This window comes from Nyctibius grandis, chromosome 1 (assembly GCF_013368605.1).
Source record: "Nyctibius grandis isolate bNycGra1 chromosome 1, bNycGra1.pri, whole genome shotgun sequence".
NCBI classification, from domain to species: domain Eukaryota; kingdom Metazoa; phylum Chordata; class Aves; order Nyctibiiformes; family Nyctibiidae; genus Nyctibius; species Nyctibius grandis.
Genome location: NC_090658.1, coordinates 20,752,572 through 20,771,264, shown reverse-complemented (window position 1 = coordinate 20,771,264; position 18,693 = coordinate 20,752,572). Strand labels below are relative to the sequence as shown.

At 40.9% G+C, this 18,693-nt stretch overlaps 1 protein-coding gene across 3 annotated transcripts; it reads left to right on the top strand.

Moving 5' to 3' along the window:
• Nucleotides 1-168: 168 nt before the first annotated feature.
• Nucleotides 169-18,457, top strand: BROX (BRO1 domain and CAAX motif containing). Of its 3 annotated transcripts, none has more exons than XM_068410380.1 (13): nt 169-246; nt 2,062-2,192; nt 2,960-3,066; nt 5,075-5,171; nt 6,521-6,616; nt 7,253-7,325; nt 7,687-7,792; nt 8,335-8,424; nt 9,233-9,318; nt 10,619-10,700; nt 11,743-11,893; nt 13,361-13,520; nt 14,016-18,457. In XM_068410380.1, the coding sequence occupies exons 2-13, from the start codon at nt 2,092-2,094 to the stop codon at nt 14,100-14,102; spliced, it is 1,236 nt and encodes a 411-aa protein (XP_068266481.1). In that variant the 5' UTR covers nt 169-246; nt 2,062-2,091; the 3' UTR covers nt 14,103-18,457. The 3 variants fall into 3 exon arrangements, with proteins under 3 accessions (XP_068266481.1, XP_068266499.1, XP_068266490.1); XM_068410389.1 differs by lacking the exon at nt 169-246 and adding an exon at nt 886-994; XM_068410398.1 differs by lacking the exons at nt 13,361-13,520; nt 14,016-18,457 and adding an exon at nt 12,764-12,844.
• The last annotated feature ends 236 nt before the right edge of the window (nt 18,458-18,693 follow it).

Sequence of the window (18,693 nt, the reverse complement as noted above, 5' to 3'; positions counted from 1 at the left end):
ATAGGCTGCGCCGGCCGCGCCCGCCCGCGCCATCGCTACCGAGGCGGCGGCGCCCGCCCGCAGCTGGAAGGGGGGGCGTGAGTTCCGCCTCGGTATGTGTCATGGCGGCGGTCACGTGGCTCCTGAGGGAGCCCGCCCTCCCAGCTGGGTCTCGGCGGCGGCGCCCTGGCGGGGACCGGACCGCTCCTCCCTCCCCTCCGCTTCGCTCTCGGCCGTGCTGCCGCGGGAGGCCCCACCCCCACCCCGGTAAGCAGCGGCGCCCTTGTGCAGCCCCGCAGGCAGGTCCCCTGTCCGGGAGGGTCGGTGCCGCCGCTGGGCCGCGGGCCGCCGTCCCTTCCCGCTCCCCCTTCTGTTTGTGGCGTTGAGGGGTCCCTACCGGGGGAGGGCTGCGGGGCCTGGCCATGCCTCCGTTGGCTGTCCCGGGAGGAGACCCCAGCAGCGGGGCTGGCGGCAGCGGCGGCTTGGGGGCAGCCGGCGAGGGGGGGGGGTGTTAATCGGCGGGATCGATGCGGTCGGCCCGCCGTACCGCGCGGGACGATATGATCGGCTCTCCGCTGGCGCTGCCTGCGGCGGCGGGGGTGTGACGCGCCGCCAGGAGCCGGGCAGGGCCGGGCGGAAGCGGCGGCGTCCGCGGGCCGCTACCGGGAGGGTCCCGCCGCCTGTGGGGGCCGCGTCTGCCCGGCTCGCGGGTGTCGGCGGGGCTCGGGGAGCCGGGCGGCACTGCAGCTGCTGCTGCTGCTGCGAAAGGGGCCGCACGCCGGGGCGGGCGTCGGTCGGTGTGTGCCGCTGGCCCCGTGGCGGCGGTGCGGGCCTGAGGCGGTCGGCAGCGGGCAGGCTCTCGCCGAGCAAACCGCCCTGTGCTCTGCCGGGTGCGTGGCGTACAGGCGGTTTGGGCACGGCAGATCTCTTTTTTGGTGCCTGTCAGACTGGTCCCTGCCTTGGACGCGGCTGAGCCGTGTGACAGCACCTCTCGGCTGTGCAGACCGCTGCACAGGTGGGTGGGGATGTCGCGATAGGTGCCGACATGATAGACAAGCGACGAGCTGCTCGGTCGGGAAGACCTGGGCGGTGGCAGGGGGGTCGCTGCTTGGCAGATCTCCTTTTTTTTTTAGCAAAGCTGCAAAGTGTTTTATAACGATGAACTTAGAGATCCAGAAAGGATCATAAGGTGATGGAGGTGTTGGGGGTCGCTAGTCCCAGGTCCTGCTCAGAGCAGGGTCAGCTGCGAGGTCAGACGAGGTGCCGCAGGGCTTTATCTGGTGAGGTGTTGAAAGCCTTTGGGGATGGAGACAGCACAAGCTCTCTGGGCAACTTGTTCCTCAGTTGGACTGTCCGCATGGTGAAGAAGTTTCTCCTTTTACCCAGTACAGACCTTCCTTGTTTCAACATGTGCCCATTATGTTTCATCCTCCCACCCATCCTCCTCTTGAAAGCTTGTAAAAACATCTCATTGGAATGCTTATGCTAGATATGTTCTCTGAAATTGGGGTAGAAGAAAAAAGATGGTCTGTTTTAGCTGTAATTTACCAAATTTCTGGGTCTGTTGCATGTATGTAAATATATCCATGTTTTCAGCAAGGGGTACTGTGTAATGACAGTGTCATCTATGTCAGTGGTGCTGCCATAAAAGCTACTAATAGATTGACCTGATTCAATATAATGACCTCAATGAATTGAGATATCCCTGTAAATAACATGGGAAATATTCAGCCTTACGCAGGAGGTAACGGTCGTTTTTTTTTGAATAAGAAAGTATACAGTAATAAAGAACAAAGAAGGTTATAGCCTTTTGCTGAACTTAAAATAGCTGCCTCAGAAAACATGTATTTCAACAGAGTGAAATTCTCAAACTAAGCAAGTGGATGATGAAGACAAGGCCTATGAAAGCTTAGTGTTTCAAATGGGAAAAAAATAATTTCTTCTCTGTAATTGTATATAGAACTTTGCCAATGACTTTATTTCCTAATTGTTTACATTTGGAATATATTTTTGTGAGCATGACATATATAATACCTCAGCTGTACCTGTTCCTACAGCTATTAATTTCTTTCCACACCTTAGATTTGGTGTAAACAACACTACAGAAAGAAAATGACGCACTGGTTTCATCGCAACCCTTTGAAGGCTACAGCTCCCGTTTCATTCAATTTTTATGGGGTAGCTACCACCCCAGCTGCAACAAAGGTTTGCAAGTAAGTGTACTTGTGATTAAATTCACTCTATCTCTCACAGTTTGGAGGACATCCTTAAAAGTAACGGTTACTCTTCAATTTTTATTCTGAAGATGACTAGAAATATGTAGGCTGGAAGATAAGACACTGACAACACTAAACATTTAGTTACAATGAAAGAATTATCCAGTTTTCAAGTCTCTGAGTCTATAGCAAGGCCTATTATAATAATGCAGAGGCAAAAGACCAAACATTTCATTGTCTTTCTGATGACTGTGCATTCTTCTGCAAAAGATTACTTAAAGTAATTTCCATAAGTGAATAAGGCATGAATGTTCTATTGTAGATAGGAGTATAATGAAAAGAGACCTCAGCTTATTTTGCAGATCTATTCCTATCTCTTCATATGCTGATCACGTTTTAATGTTGAAGAATGTTCCTGCTTGTTACTTCTCTTCTCTCCCCCTGCACCTGACCTCTCGGTAGATAAAGGCGTAGTTATTTTAGTTTGTGTTAGAACAATGGATTGATAAAGAGTACTGGTTATCCATTGCTGTCTGTACAAAATGGATTGTACTTTAAATTAAAGAGTCAATTGAAAGGAAGATTTTTCTGTATTTATTGTCATCTTCCTCATAAAGTACCTTTTCTTGCCTTCAGATAGCTAAATTGCATGCTCAGCTTCACTTTCTTAGCCAAAAGGGTGGTGGTATACGTGGGTGGGTACATTCTTAATAGTACATTTTTGGGTAGAATTTTTTAGGTTTCTTTTTTTCCTTTCCATACAGTGATTTGAGGTTATCTCGAACACAACTACTGGAGCTGTTTACAGACTCGAGTTGTAATCCAGAAATGATGAAGAATGCAACTGACTTGTACTTCTCACTCTTGCAAGGTAGGAACATTTATTAGCAATACTGCTAGTACATCAAGAGGTATATAATTTGAGTTTTAATGACATTTCACAGAACGTGTATTGTGCTAATCTTCTGTAAAGAAGCTTTGCACTTCTCAGGAAGCAGAGTATCTTCTTGGGTTCTGTGCTTGATACCAGTCATGGGTACTCACCAGGCACTTTCTACAAGTTTCAGTGTCCTTTGTGACCCTGACAGTACTAAGTGTTGGCAGTCCTGTCCTCCTGCTTTTAACCTCATTCTGCTTCCTGCTGGAGGAGAAAATGTTTATTTGTCTCTTAGATTGTGGTGAATTGCTCCTTAAGTATAAATTGAGTCTATTAATTAGTTGATAGGAGTCGCTCTTCAATGTAAACTTCTGGTTTGACTAATGCTAGATAGAATCATAGAATGGTTTGGGTTGGAAGGGACCTTAAAGATCATCTAGTTCTAAGCCCCCTGCCACAGACAGGGACACCTTTCCACTAGGCCAGGTTGCTCAAAGCCTCATCCAACCTCGCCTTAAACACTGCCAGGGAGGGGGCATCCACAGCTTCTCTGGGCAACCTGTTGCAGTCTACATAGAGTATTCTAGGTATCCTAATGATGTTTCGTATCTACAGCCAGTGCAAACTTACAAGGCACAAACTCAATGCTGATGCTGTAGTGTTGTGAGTTACATTCAAGCACATCTCAATTGGTAGTTCTTCAGAAAAAGATCAATGGAAGTGCTACTTCTGTACTAAAGTGCCAGCCTTCTCTCAAAGTTTAAGCACTAAATTGATGTAACTTATATGCAATAGTTATCAGTAGGGTTCTGAGTTAATTTATCACTGCAAAGTCTGTGGCTAAAATGTCTGTTATACTCTCCTTGCGTGCTATTTCCCAAAATAGACTTGTTGCAAGTTCACACTTCTGCTGCTGTTTATCTTAGGTATATATATAGGTGCTCATTAGCACAGTATGTACGTTTTCAGTAGGTGGTCACCTATGATGACACATTCCCTTGAAACCTTCCTCCTGACAATATTTTGATAACTCCCTCTTAGCAGTCAGGTGCTCAGAGAAGTTTCTTAGAAGTGAGTTTTCAGGAATCATGGTGAACTTTCAGTCTGTGGGAAGTGAAGCAGCTCAAGTTGGTTTAGTTCCCTCAGTTCCTGGGAGTGTGTAAGCTAATGGAACATTCTAGATAAAGGTCAGATAACAGTCCATGTTGCTGCAGATAAGATTTGGAGAGTTTCTTCAGGAAAACATCGCGCTTGGTCACTAAAGTCTTCTGCATGTGAAAGGAACAAGTATTTGCTGTCTTTATAAACATGTGACAGCACCTAGAGCTATAGCCCCAATAGCTGCTGTTGCAAGTCTTAAGTTCTTGAAGTCTGTAAGACCTGATCAGACCAAAGCCCATCTTATTCCTCCCTGAAAAATTCCTTGGGCCGGCATATACTAAGATTTGAACATACCATAGCATGAGCTTCATGCCACTGACTGCTGCTTTCGGGGCTGCTGGACATAAAGAACCAATTTCCTGTAGCCCTGGAGACAAAATGAGATGATGACTGGGTGAGTCCCTGCTTACAAGCCCTTTTCCCTCTCCCTGTTGACCAGGCAGCTTTTCCTGGAATTTCCCGATAGCCACTATGGTGGCAGGGACAGTCACTCACCTCGAGCAGCCTCAGCCATCCTGTACCTGGGTCAGTCCAACTCCCAACTAGTCACCATATGGGACATGCAGACATCTGCAAGGTTTTGCTTGAGCAATCAAGACTCACAGGGTTGAGCTGGTAACCTGCTGGGCAAGGAGTTTCTTGTAGTAGCCAGTTTGGTTTTTTGCACATCTTGTTCTCAAGATATTGAGGACTAAAAGCCTCAGGAAGTAACACAGGTTTTTGAGTGGTACAGCATGGAACATTTATCTATATCCGTATTCTTACTGATCGCCATTCCTTTGTTACTTGTTTCTATTTCTTACTTTGAGATTGCCTGTTGGTACATTTTTTTATTCTATAGGTTTTATCCTTTCACTGGATGGCTCTTCTCAAGAATGCAAGTTGCGATATATTCAGAATTTCAAGTGGACAGACACATTACAAGGACAAGTTCCGAGGTACGTATGCTTCTATGGTTACAGGGCATGCAGCTGTTTTCTGCTGGTCTGTTACATATATGCACGTGTGCTAGCACAGGTATGAAGGAAAACTTAGAAGTGTAGCAAAATATTGAACACAAAGTAGTTTCCAAAAACTTGTTGCTTTGTGTTTTTGATAACTGCCATACTGTATTTAAAGTGTTCTGAAGCTTGTGTTGCCTTTATGTAAAGGCGTGATAATGCATGATAATGGTAGAAGGATCCATTGTGTCTTAGTTGATCTACAAACTGTATCTACAGTTGGCTAGTGCAGTACAAAGAAGAATCTTGAGTATCAGTGAATTTAATATAATAACATACAGTTTAAACTACAGTTTAAAACTTTTTCATTTGGCACTATTGCCTGACCAGTATCTTCTGACTTTTTTGAAGTACAAATGTTGCTGAAGATCTGATTTTGTTCTTGTCCTCTGAAACTCTTACTATATGTACTCCTGGTACAAACAAAGCTTCCATTTTAAGTAGGAATATAGATCTGAAACCTTCTGGATTATTCAGTTGTCTCTTGCTATTCTAGGTAATTGTGTTTTATAACCACGCTTACAAATTTGTCAAGCTTTATCTAGAAGTGTTCTACTTCCTCAAAGCTTTTATTCCCCTTGGAAGACAATCTGTGCATTAGGACTTTCTTCTGATTTTCTCATGGTCATACACACTTGTACTTGTGCCAACATTATTCTTCCCACTCCCACACCTTTCTTTTTAAAGTTTGCTAGTTCCTAAGCTATACTGAGCTTGTGATTGCAAGTTCACTGTTTTCAAAGACCATGTTTTTAGCTTCTGAAATTTCCTGCTGTTTGTACATAATGTTTGACTGCAGTTACATAAATACTTGCAATAACATTCATTTGAGGGAGATGTAATAGACTCTGACTTATTAACTTAGAAGCTACAACTTTAAAGTAGGCATTCCAGAGCAAGGCTTTCCACAAAATGTGCAATTTAAAAAAAAAAAAAAAAAAAAAAAAGATGGAAAAATGTCAGCCACACCCAAAGCTAAACAAATCTCAAGTTACTGTTTTAAAATAAAAGTTCCCAAATGGGAAGAGTAGGCATCTGAATGTGGGAAATTATAATTATTAGCTCTTAAAGGCAATAAATAAAAATTGAAGTCTGTTTTAGGCAGTTCAGCAAGTAGGAGGTTCTGAATTGGAAATTGTTGACTTCTTAAATGAAAAATATTTTATGGAGAGAAATGTCGACTTATGCTATGTGAACTATCAGCAGAGAGAGCTTGTCAGAACAAAATGGAAAGCATTAAATTGTTTGGGGGTTTGTTTGGGGGGCTTTTGTCTGTCTCTCTTTAGTGCCCAGCAGGATGCAGTGTTTGAACTGGTTTCCATGGGATTTAATGTAGCTCTGTGGTACACAAAATATGCATCAAGACTCGCTGGAAAAGAAGAGTAAGTGTTTTTAGTTTCTTAGTAATTCCATTGCAGCAATATTCCACCAAAAAATTTAGCAGGTTCTGAGTTTTGACTGCTGTAGTGCATGTCCAGCTGAGACAGTAGGAGTTCAAAGAGGCAGTTGGCCTTCATTCATGCGCTGTAATGTCCAAGTGCACTTCAGTCCCGTCTTGCATCTGTGAACAAAGTGTACTAGTACCATGTGACCGTGGTATAGAGAAAGTGTCAGTTGTGAATAAACCCTTCATCAGTCCTGCTCTAAATGTCCAGGTACAAAATTGGGATTCTCAAAATCACAGCTCTGCTGACTTTTAGCCCTACAATTTTCTAAAGCTCTGGCTTGAAAGTCGTTACAAAGTCTTAGTTTCTTTTTTCAAGTGAGTTCTATTTGAGTATTTAATGATTGGACACTGTAAGAAACTTCTTTACCATGAGGGCAGCACAGCAGTGGGACAGGTTACTTAGAGAGTTAGTGGACTCCATTCTTGAAGGATTCATGATTCATCTAGACAAAGCCATAACTGACCTGATCTACTGTTTGTGATAGTCCCTCTCCAAAGCAGGAGGTGGGACTAAATGACACCCAGGCATCCTTTCTAACTTAAATTTAATTGATTTGTTCTATATTCTTAGTATAACAGAAGATGAAGCAAAAGACGTTCACAGAAGCCTGAAGATAGCAGCTGGGATTTTTAAACATTTGAAGGTAGAAAAACTGTCTTTGCTGTCTGTTCTTTAAGTTATCTCCAAGTACTTGACTTTTTGTCATAGAAAAGCCTTTGCTTTTCTGACGAGGTTACCGAATAAACAAACACCTCAGACTATCTGAATGATGAAGGAAAAAGAAGGGTATTAATATGTTGTGCTACCACTCAATCCCTGCTACTCTTTCCCAATGGCAGTGGAAGAGTGATCTGCCTGTCTGCCGAGTAGCACATGCAACAGTGCAGCCACCCGTCTTGGGACCTTTGCTCAGTATCCCGTCCATTTAGGAATAAGGGATTGACTTTGCATTGTCAGCAATGGTATTAAGCCTAAACTAACTTTGAGACTTGCTTTGTACGTAGGAAAGTCACATTCCAAAATTGATTACACCTGTCGAAAAGGGAAGAGATTTAGAAGCTCGACTTATAGACTCTTACATCATACAGTGCCAAGCTGAAGCTCAAGAAGGTATCTTCAAATATATGTTTGTTGGGGATGGGGAATTAACAGTCTTTATGGGTTACTTCGATGTCTCATGAAGTCTGCTTGGCAGCAATGCCATTTTTTTCTTCTGCTGAAGTACTGTGGCTTAGTGGGGCGGGTTGCTTTTAAAGAAACTTGAGTTACAATTATAGGAGGAAAATCAGTCTGATATTACAAATATAACCACTTCGAAGATCTTATGTGTGACATTCTTCCTCTCTTCTTTTTTCCTTTCATGCAGTCTCTTCTCCACCATGCTTGCCTAACGTAAATTCCTAGTTCCTTTACTTTAAAATATTTGCAGCTTTTTTTTACTAGCTGGTCTTCAGACTAACCTTCCTTCAGCTTTTCTATTAATTTGGAATCATTCTATCCAAGAAACAATCTGTCTTTATTCTGCAGTTTGCTTGACTGCACAATACTTGTTTTCTGCTCATGACGGGGTTTTAAAATGCTAAATGCCTCTGCTGATTTGATGTGACATTTTCAATTAAACTTTAATACTGTGGTGTGGAATTTTTTTTCAGTGACAATTGCTCGGGCTATTGAGCTGAAACACAATCCAGGACTAATAGCTGCTCTTGCTTATGAAACAGCTAACTTTTACCAAAAAGCTGGTAAGTGTCCTGTTTTGTATCCTTAGTGACCTGATTTACGCATTCCTGCCAGCAGACATACTTCACCCGCTCGTCAATTGTGATATTAACAGTTTCTCGGTGTATGCTTTGTATATTTAGCTTCTGTTTAGTGCATTTAATGCTTCAGTTACCAGCATAACAGATATATTTTGATAAGGTCTTTTGTTTTTGTGGGAATCTTTTTCTGTAGCTAATGGTAGGAAATGTTAGTGAGGGGAGACAGAAGACAGAGTAACATCTCGAGAATATGTAATAGCAGCAAACAAATGGCTTGATGTAAATGAAGTGTGTTTCAGCTGCCTTGGGCAGCAGATTATGATGCAGACCATAAAGGGTGTAGGGGGTTAATTATGTACATCCTTCCAGATGAGTAAGCTGATCTGTGGGCTTGCTGAGGCAAGTGGGAAAAGTGGAAAAATATAAGAGTCAATATAAGAGATGGAATATTGTAACATATGTAGGCTTCTATAGGTCACTAGTTGAAATTAAACTACGAACAAGCTTTGAAATGCTGCCTAAAAATACTTAGGAGAATTAGCCTTCCAAACTTAGTGGACAGCAGTTTCAGGGATTCAAGGGACAACTGCATGATAGCTCAATAAACTGCGTATTTTTGTTTTTTCTCCTAGTTTCTCTGTGCCTTTGCAGGAGTAATTTATGTCACTTGTTTTTGGCTACTTTATAGTTAAGATCTATTGCTAAGTTTAAGAATTCTGGTCTTTGAGTGTGTATGTGATTTTTCTTTTTGGAAATGTCTTAAAGAATAACTTTACATATGTGTTCATAGATCAAACATTATCCAGTTTGGATTCAACCTATGCAGGTAAATGGAGGAAGTACTTAAACTTGAAGACCTGTTTCTATATGGCCTATGTAAGTACTGCATAAGTAAGCAGTCACAGTTTTTAATGTTGTCTAAGGGCTGGATAGGGAATGGAGGCTAAGTAGTGACCTGACTTTCTTTCCATGCTGCGAAGAGAGACTGTGAAGTGTTTTTGTTGAGCCAAGTGCAATTACTGCAGCCTAGAATTTTTTGTGATCACATATCATTAAGTGAAGCAACTCAGGTTGAGCATAATGCTTGTCTTCTGTTATCTGCATCACAGTCTGATTCTAGGCATAATTCAAAGCTGGTCATCTTTTTGAAGGCCCCGAATAAAACTGCATCAAATAATGTTAGGTGCCGTTCCAAGTGCTGTCCCTTTTTGCATGACTGATCTCTTAGCAAGTGCAGTGGCACTCTTGGGATCATCAGCTGCTCAGTCTGCTGCTTATTTCTTGTAGCCTGCCACAGCCTGTAATCTGGCTCTTTCAAACTGTAAAAAAGGCCCAAACTAAGCAGTTAACGCAAGTGGCTGTCTTTTACTTTAAACCTGTAGCTAAAAGCTGCTTGCCTTATTAGCAAGTTGGAGAGGTGAGGGAGGGTCAGAGCTGTGGTACTTTTTTTTTTTTAATTTGTGTCATATGGACAAGGGTAGATTTAGGTAACCCTTGCTTTACTGTGAGAACAGACATTAAAGGAAGGTATGCAAGGTAGGCATTAGTTCATTGGATTGTTCCTTTACCTATGGTATTTAGTATTTAAACTCAGCAACTCCTGATAATAGCAAAGAGGCCATTCAGTTCTCAGTGGAATACAGCACTATCTTCAAACGTAAGTGTGAAGGAATGGGACTTTTTGGGGTGGAAAAGATTTGGACTATGGCAAAATATCTCAAGCAGCTGAACTCCTCATCTCTTCTGGATTCAGTGATGTTTGTTGCAGCTTTGGTTTTTGAGTGTTCAGGTAGTTTTAGTTTTTAGAGTCTGCTTTGTAAACTTGACTGGGGTTCATCCTCATTCTGTGTTGAGGCTTAATGCTGCAGATTGATACAGTGAGAGAGAGAGGTTTGAACTAGACTATGTACTAGTGCTTTTGGTAAAACAGCCTTTATGAAGCTCAAAGTTATTCTTGGCTGAACTTGAGACAGCTTGCTTCATACCTACCTCACGGTGCTTGTGTTGAACTGCCTTGTTCAGTGAATGCTGCTTAGACGTGCATTCCCAAAGTATCAGCTAGCTGCAGGGAATGGCAGCTTCGAAGACGTGCAACTCTGGTGTAAGGAAGAGCAGAAGTTAATTGGTGCAGGAAGTGCCCAGTGTCGTTGGTAATGATTTTGTCCTCTCCCATTAGGCATACTGTTACCATGGTCAGACTTTACTGGCGAGTGATAAATGCGGGGAAGCAATCAGATCTCTGCAGGAATCAGAAAAATGTAAGTGTGATTGAGACTGTGTTACAGGGTCTGATGATGACATGCCTGTTTTATTTTGCTGTATGGTGTTTATTTGGTCTCCCATAAACTTAAGATTTTATCTGTCACCTGATGAAAATCCAGTACACTTTTGAATAGAGACAGGTTTGGGTTTTTTTTTGTCTTTCATAACAGTGCTGCAGAAAATTTCATCTTCACTTCTCAGCCTATTAAAGACTGGCTTTGAACTGCCTGCAATACAGTGTAAAAATCAGTTGTCTGGTCATCGTGTTTTCTGGTCTTGATGTTAAGTTACTGCAGCCTTTTCTGCTTTGGAGGTTGCTCTATCTTACATTCAATAGTAAAGCTAGACCGTGTTTGTTTGTTTGTTTTTAAACAGGTTTCAGTAACTTTTTTACTTTCTATTCATTTGAAAGGTAGATTAAGGGAAGTTTGCAGTAGTTCAGAGTCTTCTGCCCATCCTTCTCTCTCCAAAGCTATTGCTACCCCAGTGGTCTGTACGGCATAACTTTACCACAATGTATTAAACTGCTCAAATCATCAAATTGAAAACATCTAATATTAATTTTAAAAATAAATAAAAATAATTTATTAAGAACAAAGTCAGTTGGGTTACTTGCAGTAAAACAAATACTGTGTTTTTTACTGTGCCTGCTGTTCAGAGAAGAGTGCTTCTTTTCCTGCTCCATATTAAGTGTTGTTTGGTTTTGGGCATCAACTCTACGTGGACACCGCCATACCCACTCTTTTTCCCTACCACGTGGCACAGTTCTTAGGCTTACTGTTGTATTTTGCCCCATATGTAAGAATGCTTTCCTGCATCTTCCTACCCGAAAAGCTATCTTTTTTTTTTCTGTTCTTAGTCACTTTTTGGATGCAGTGAATCTTGGCTGGAAGTGCTGCCTTTGAGCTGTTTTATTTTTGTTTCTAAGAAGCAAGAAGCCTGAATGGATTCTGGTGTCTCCTAAAACTGAAGCACTGTAGATCAGAACCATTAATAGAGTCATTTAAATGATATTTATTACATTTCTTTCTTGCAAAGTTTTTGCTAAGGCTGAAGCATTGTGCAAAGAATACGGAGAAACCAAAGGGCCCGGGACTACTGCCAAACCTTCTGAACATCTCTTCTTTAGGAAATTAGGAAGTTTGATTAAGAACACACTAGAAAAATGCCAGAGAGAGAATGGATTCATGTAAGTAATTCGTGGTTGGTACAGTACTCTATATGAACTGTTAATACCTCATTTGCTTTTATTTCCAGATGGGATGGTAAATTTTACTGTCCAGTTCTTATGTTACTTTTGGCCATGGCATGTCACTTACAGAATTGCAAATTTCTCTTTTATTTTCTCATAGCAGATTTGCTATGTGTCTGTGCTGTTACCCTCTCCATTTCCTATGCCAGTTTGACAGGGTAGGTTGGACTGACATGCTGGAGAGGTTAAGCAGTTTTCTTCCTTCATTCCTCAGCCACTTTGTTCCTTTGCCTTCTGCACAAGAGAGAGTCCTGCAGAGGTTGCTGTGTTGCTCTAATGCCCTCTTCCCAGCTGCTGGGATCTAGTAGGCAAAAGAGGACAGAGGGGAAATGGAGAAGACTGGTAGCTGATTCTGCTTTGCTAGCAGGGAACTCAAAACACACTCATGCCTTCAGTGAAGAATACGCTTAGGGTGCTAGGAGCTTTACCAGTCTAAGTATAATTAATAATGTAAATAGGGCTTTCTGTTACTTAATGCCCCTTCCAAAAAGAGTTTGGAAGCAGTTTAAAATAGCAAGATTAGCTTGCCTTTAGAATTATTTTGCTTGTTTCTTTCTCCCCTCCCCTCTTATGAGTTTGTATTCTATAATAGGTTTTTTCCCTTTTTCCCTAAAAGGTTATTTCCCTTTTAATGATATTTAAAGACCTGCATAATAGGGGAATTGACTAAAAAAAAAGGATTGTCAAGTACGTCAAGCTGAACTGCAAATAGGAAAAGAAATTCTTTACTGCTTTGGTTCCAATAACTGTTGTCATAGCTTACAACAAGAGCATACAGCAGATTTCAACAAATCCATGTCCCTCTAGAAACAGACTTTGAAAAAGAAACCAGATAACCAGTGACTGTTTTGGGAGATGTGCCTGACAGAGAGCTCTGCTGCAGCACAGGAAGTAAGGTAGCGTGTGTCAGTATTTGTCAGTTTTCAGCACTTGTTGGTTTGCCAAGGGTAGATTTATACCCTCGTTCAGGCTTTGTGTTGTAGCAAGTCTTTGTGGGTGTTGCAGTGTCGTTGCTACTGTGCACTGTGGCACATTAAGACCAATTTAGGAAAAGAACTGTCCTCTTAATCTTTCTTGGGAAGTATTTTACTTGGGAAGTACTTTAAATTCTTGTTTGGATTTTGAAGGTCTTTTTGGACCAAAGGTGCTCTTTTCGTTGAAGCACTGGGAATAATGGTTGTCAAGTAGGAAAAAACCCACATAGCTATTAGGGAATGAACAATACCGAGAAGGAATTGCTTTTGTTCTTGTGATCTTGCTGACAGAATGCATGTTGGATGGTGCCTTAGTGAAATGGAAGGGAGCAGCCCTGTAAAAACCCAGATTGTTTTTCTTCAGGGTTGTAAACGAGCCTTGCAGAGATAGTACATTGTGTTTTAAATATATTGCTGTACTCTATTACAGCTATTTTCAGAAGGTGCCAGCAGAGGCTCCTCAGCTGGAACTGAAAGCAAACTATGGCTTAGTAGAGCCTGTTCCTTTTGAATTTCCTGCCTTGAACGCACACTGGACTTCTGAAACGCTTGCGGCATTTGATCTCACCAAGAGGCCAAAGGATGACACTGTAAGATACTCTTATGTACTGTTCCTTCCCGTTAGCTTTATTCTGTGTATAATACAGTTACTGTTTTGCTCTTCTGTAATGCTCCCCAGCTCAGTGCAGGACGTAGACACAAGGCTACCACCTGAGCTCACATTTCCGCTGTGCAAGGAGGCAAGTCAGTTAACCTCTCTGCCACACTGTCAGCATCTGGAAATCAGGAGTCTTTTTTTTCTAAGTCCTGAATAGGAGGAAATTCTTTACTGTGTATAAGATGCTGAAATGTTACAGGAGTGAATGCCATAGAAAGGTTCTTTTTTAGAAAAGGATTCATTTAAGGATGCTGAAATAGAGAATATTTGGCTTTCCCTCCTTGTTTGAGGCTTGCTCAAAGCCTTCAGTCTTGAAAAGGGAGGGGACTGTTAGATTAGAATATGTAAAGGTAGCTGTGCATGAATACTGTGCAGACACAGTGGTTTGTACTTGTGGTATTTAATTTTTTTTTCTTCTTGTTCGCAGGCTAAACCAAAACCAGACGAAGAAGTAAAACCTCTGAAGGAACCAGATATAAAGCCTCAAAAAGACAGTGGATGCCAGATTTCTTAAGTGCCACAAGTGCTTTGAATTCACTTTAAAACTCTATAAATTGGACTCTGGGGCTTTAGTTCTGATCTACCTTTTTCTGATTCTTCTTTTTTAATTTAGAAGACTAATTGAATTTACTTCTGTTAGTATGTGTCTATCTTGCTTGAGAATGTGGTGGATTTCTAGGAGTTTATTTATATCTGACTTATTTTTTTGTTTTAGTGGGATATCATAGAATGAGTGGGCTTAAATGTTCCTATTGTGCCTCTAGAGAGTTTCTTCTTGTGGGTTTAGTTTCTACCCACAAATAGCAAAGGAAGTATCATAATTGTAACACTTGAGTATTTTTCCATTAAATTATGTGCTATATAATGTCAAATTCTGAAAAAAAAGGTTTGCATGAACGATTATATTTATTCAGGTTTTGTCATTCAGGCTTAACACCCTGTTGTGTTCCAGTTCACTTAATCGTAGTGAGCGAAGAAAATCTGGGTTTGGTTTGTAACGCTCCTATGCCATTTCACAGGACTTTCACAGAACTTGGAAAAACCTTAAGTTCTGTGTAACTGGAGCACAATTTATATTCTTCTGAAATGTTTAGCCTCTTGTTCTTTCCTCTATAGATTAGGTTTCTTGTACCAAAATTTCTAGTAAGGTACTTTAGCTTGTACGTCCTTAAATTAAAATCCTTTAATATAGAAGTGTATGTGAAAGTGATGCAGCAAGTAATATAAAAGTGCTTAAAAGTAATGCATCACAGTGTCATTCATGTGAAATTTTTGAATCTTGAATGATTTGGTGAGTCTGAAAGCTGAAGATAGTTAGAATCTCCTGGCACTAGAAAAGCGCCATTTGAAATGTGTGAAGTTGTCATGCATAAGGTAATGGAATTTTTAACTAAGACGCTGTGTTTTCATCTGGGTAGTGTCTATAAGAAGCTGTTAGAACAGGGAGAAAAGATGAGCTGAAGAACTGGTGGCACAACTGGGAAACCAAGCTCTACATTTCCTTTATGCCATATGCAAACGAACAGGGCTATTTGTCAGCTTTAACAGTATTGCACTGAAATCAGCTCCTTATGAAGAGAACTTGCCAAAAGCCAAGCCCAGTCAAGACTGAGAAAGAAAGAATTTTGTAGAACTTGCTTCTTCCATTTCTGCCTACTGTGGAAAATGTGATAACATTCTTTAGTACTGAGCACTCTAAAACACCCATGTCAACAAAAACATAGCTTTCTGATTTGCTGCAAATGCAAAAGAAGACGATATATGCGTTGAAGTGAGGGCCTTACAGTCTCTGGGTGCCAGTTGCTGCACTTCACTTTACCTGAGACAGAAACTGAGCAGCCTGAAAATGTTCCCGTTTGAACAAAACATGATGGCATAGGCACTTAGCATGATGTATACTGTAAACACATTCCTCACTTTGTACAGTTTGGATCGGTTCATCTTCCACTGTGGTATAGTTCAGTGTTTCTGTGTTTGAAATCTGTCATGGGACTTAGAGTAGCATAGCTTAGCTTAGAGGGAAGGTGTGTAGCTCCTTGAAGGCCTGTGGAGCAGAAGCTGTTGAGGTTAATAGGAAACTCAAGACTCGTCCTGAGATACTGGACCAAACTACAGAATTCATTGCTGCAAAAGGCAAAGAGGATCTTAATGTTGGCTGTTCTGGGTGAATCAAATGCGGAACTCTTTGCTTCCAGTGGTGGATTTTTCTTTCAGCCAGTTCTGCATGCAACAATAAGTGTAAAATCAGCTGAATTTTACTGGAAGTGTCTGTTCTGCAAGGGCTTAGGTGGGCAGAGGATAATAAGTATCAAGAAGAATTTATATCCAAAATTGGTCCATTTCTTACAATGCTGCACAGGGGCCTGGGGTGTGTTTTATGAAGAATTACTCAGATCTGTTCATAACTTGATCAGCTGACTTTTTAGACTCCTTACATTGTTAAAAGACCAGCTTAGGTTTTGCCAGAACAGAGCGTGGAGCTACTTTGCCTATGCAGATGTTAATTCTCCTAAAAACTTACTACAGCTGTAGTCATCTACATTTGCTTAGCCTGCCCCCTTTAAGGATCAAGATGCAGTTAACTCAGTTTCATAATCGTGATTTTTTAGTTACTCGTTGTTCTTCAGAAGCCTGTGTGTGTTAATACTTACAAGTCTCAACCTAATTAATTTTCTTTCTGTGCAGACTAGATTCCATTTTCCCTCCTCCCCTCATTTTCCCTTCCATCTGCTACGCACTGTGGCACAGACTTACCCTTGTTTGTTAATGTGTGTGTAGGTGCTGGGACTCATTTTCAGTGAGGCTTTGGACCGTGGGTGTATTTCAGTATATGAATATCTTAAAATAAAATGAACAGATCATGACTAAGTCTTTCCCAAACAACTTCTTAGGAAAGATTATTTTATGGACTTGCAATTCTTAATTCCTTGGACACTTTCTTGAATCAAATGGTTGGTTGAAACAAGTTCACTGTAAATAGTTTGGGGCATAACCAAGTGGATTGTGTCAGACTATGGCATTATTTAAGCCTAGCTGTATAACCTCTTATGCCATAGCTGTTTCAGTAAATATGATGTAGTAGTTTAAAAATAGACAAATGGAACAAACTAAGTCCCTTAACATGTGTTGCTTTTCAAGACAAACTTTGTTTACTCATAGTTAAAACCCTACGGCAAACATTGGGTAGTTTTGCCCCACAATAGGAAACTGGAGACTGTTTAGTTCGGAAAGCATAGAGAGCTGTGAGTCAACGAGCAGTTTTCTCTTTGGTTTTGTTGGGCAGTAGCAAGAATTATTGTAAATAATATGTAGACTAACTGTCTGTTATGCTTAAGAATATGGGTGAATTGACTGGGAGTTTCAGTTAATCTGGAAACCTAGCAGCCATGTTCCTTCTACTGTGATTTCCTTTAGTAATTTTTAAGAATGAGGTATTTTGAGTGGTGACTTTTTAATACTCTAATGCTACAAGAGCCTGTTTTTGCAGCCTCTCTCTGGTTTTACAGGCTCTCATGGCTAAACTTGCAAATCTTGTTGGTGTAAATAGTCTTTAAAAATTTCTGCCTAGTCTGAACTAGGACAAAACTGCAGCTAAATAAAATATGGAGTGCTGGGCCCTCTATTTTGTGCTTTTAAAAATGCAGTGATTGTCTTTAATCTACTATAAAGCAAACCATTAAACTCTTTGTAAGTTTTCTATTTAAATAACCTCCGCCATGTATTTAAATACACTTCCTCCATGTTTCGTGTTCCTGGGTTTACAGTAGTTAATCTCCATCCAGCATGTGATGCTTCTAGAACTGAGGGACTAAATTTGGCCCTTGGATGCTGATCTCTGTATCCCACTGGATTCAGTAGAGGAGTTGTGCCTGTCAGCCTAAGGATGATGTTTGATCACTTAAATGTTCAGCATGGTTATGTGGTGCATCTGTAATGACGGTATTGGTTCGTAGTATAAGCAAGAAGACAGATCCCTATACAAGTATAGAATATAGCCAACTTTGCACTTTAGAAATTTCTGATCTTGCAATTTCACTACAATATAATATGGTTGTAAATATTCCTTCCTGTCATTTTAATTTTGTCGCACTGATTTCAGTACTGTGCTATTGGTAAGATTTTTATGGGAAACTTTACTAAAATGTATTTTCAATTGTCTATGTATAAAATAAACTCATGAAGCATATCGCTACCTTTAGTATTGGGGGACCATGAGAGGAGTCAGTAATTCATCTGCTTTCCATGTCAATTCAGAGAAATGAAGTTTCTGTCTATTGGCTGAGGGATGATATGTTTCATCCCATCCCTATGCCTAGTTTCTGAACTGAGGTTTCAGCATTAACGTAAATCCTGTTGATACCTATTAATTACCCCTAAAAAAAATCTATCTCTAAAGATCATTGCCAAATTATCATAGCAGCATAAACTGTACTTTTTTTTCTTTTTCTTTTTTTTCCCTAACTGGCCCAGTTGAGTGAGGAATAAAGCACAGTGAGTTATGACTGGCATGGAAAAGCCCCTTTAGTGGATACCTGTCTCCAGATTTTGAGTGCAGTATAAAGGCCTTTCCACCATGATCGTTGGTTTTGCTCAGATCTTTCCCCACTGGGGATGCTCTCAAATTCAACAAATGTCATATGGTAACTGAGGGGGCCCTTGAGCAGCTTTTTGTGTACGAAGGCCTACCTCCTTTGGTGTTGGTGCCTTCATGGATCACAACCTTGTTGAAGCCATCCTGTACTCTGAATAATCAAACTTCAATGGCATCAGCTCTGATGAGATTGACCGAGCAGCCTTATTTTGTGAAGACAGTCACCATGCAATCTTAAGCTTCATAGTTTGAAAATATGTATATAACCATGAGTTTCAGAATACCATTTAAAATAAACAATCTTAATGTATCAGTTTTTGTTTCATCATTTAAAATTTTAAGTATGGTAGCAAGAAAAAGGGTCTATCTTGAATGTCACTGTCTCCAATTTAATGAAAATGTAATAATTATAGAGAATACTTTATCCTTGCAGGATGCCTAAAGAAGGACTTAAATGAGCAAGACATGTGAATTGGGTGCAGATGGAAGTAGTAGCTACAATGAAGCACTTCCA

Bases quoted from the DNA above. Each gene is read 5' to 3' on its own strand.
- BROX (XM_068410380.1), top strand. From the start codon at position 2,092: ATGACGCACTGGTTTCATCGCAACCCTTTGAAGGCTACAGCTCCCGTT. The intron at 5,172-6,520 runs GTACGTATGCTT...GTCTCTCTTTAG, and splicing joins TTACAAGGACAAGTTCCGAG to TGCCCAGCAGGATGCAGTGT. The intron at 7,793-8,334 runs GTATCTTCAAAT...ATTTTTTTTCAG, and splicing joins CCAAGCTGAAGCTCAAGAAG to TGACAATTGCTCGGGCTATT.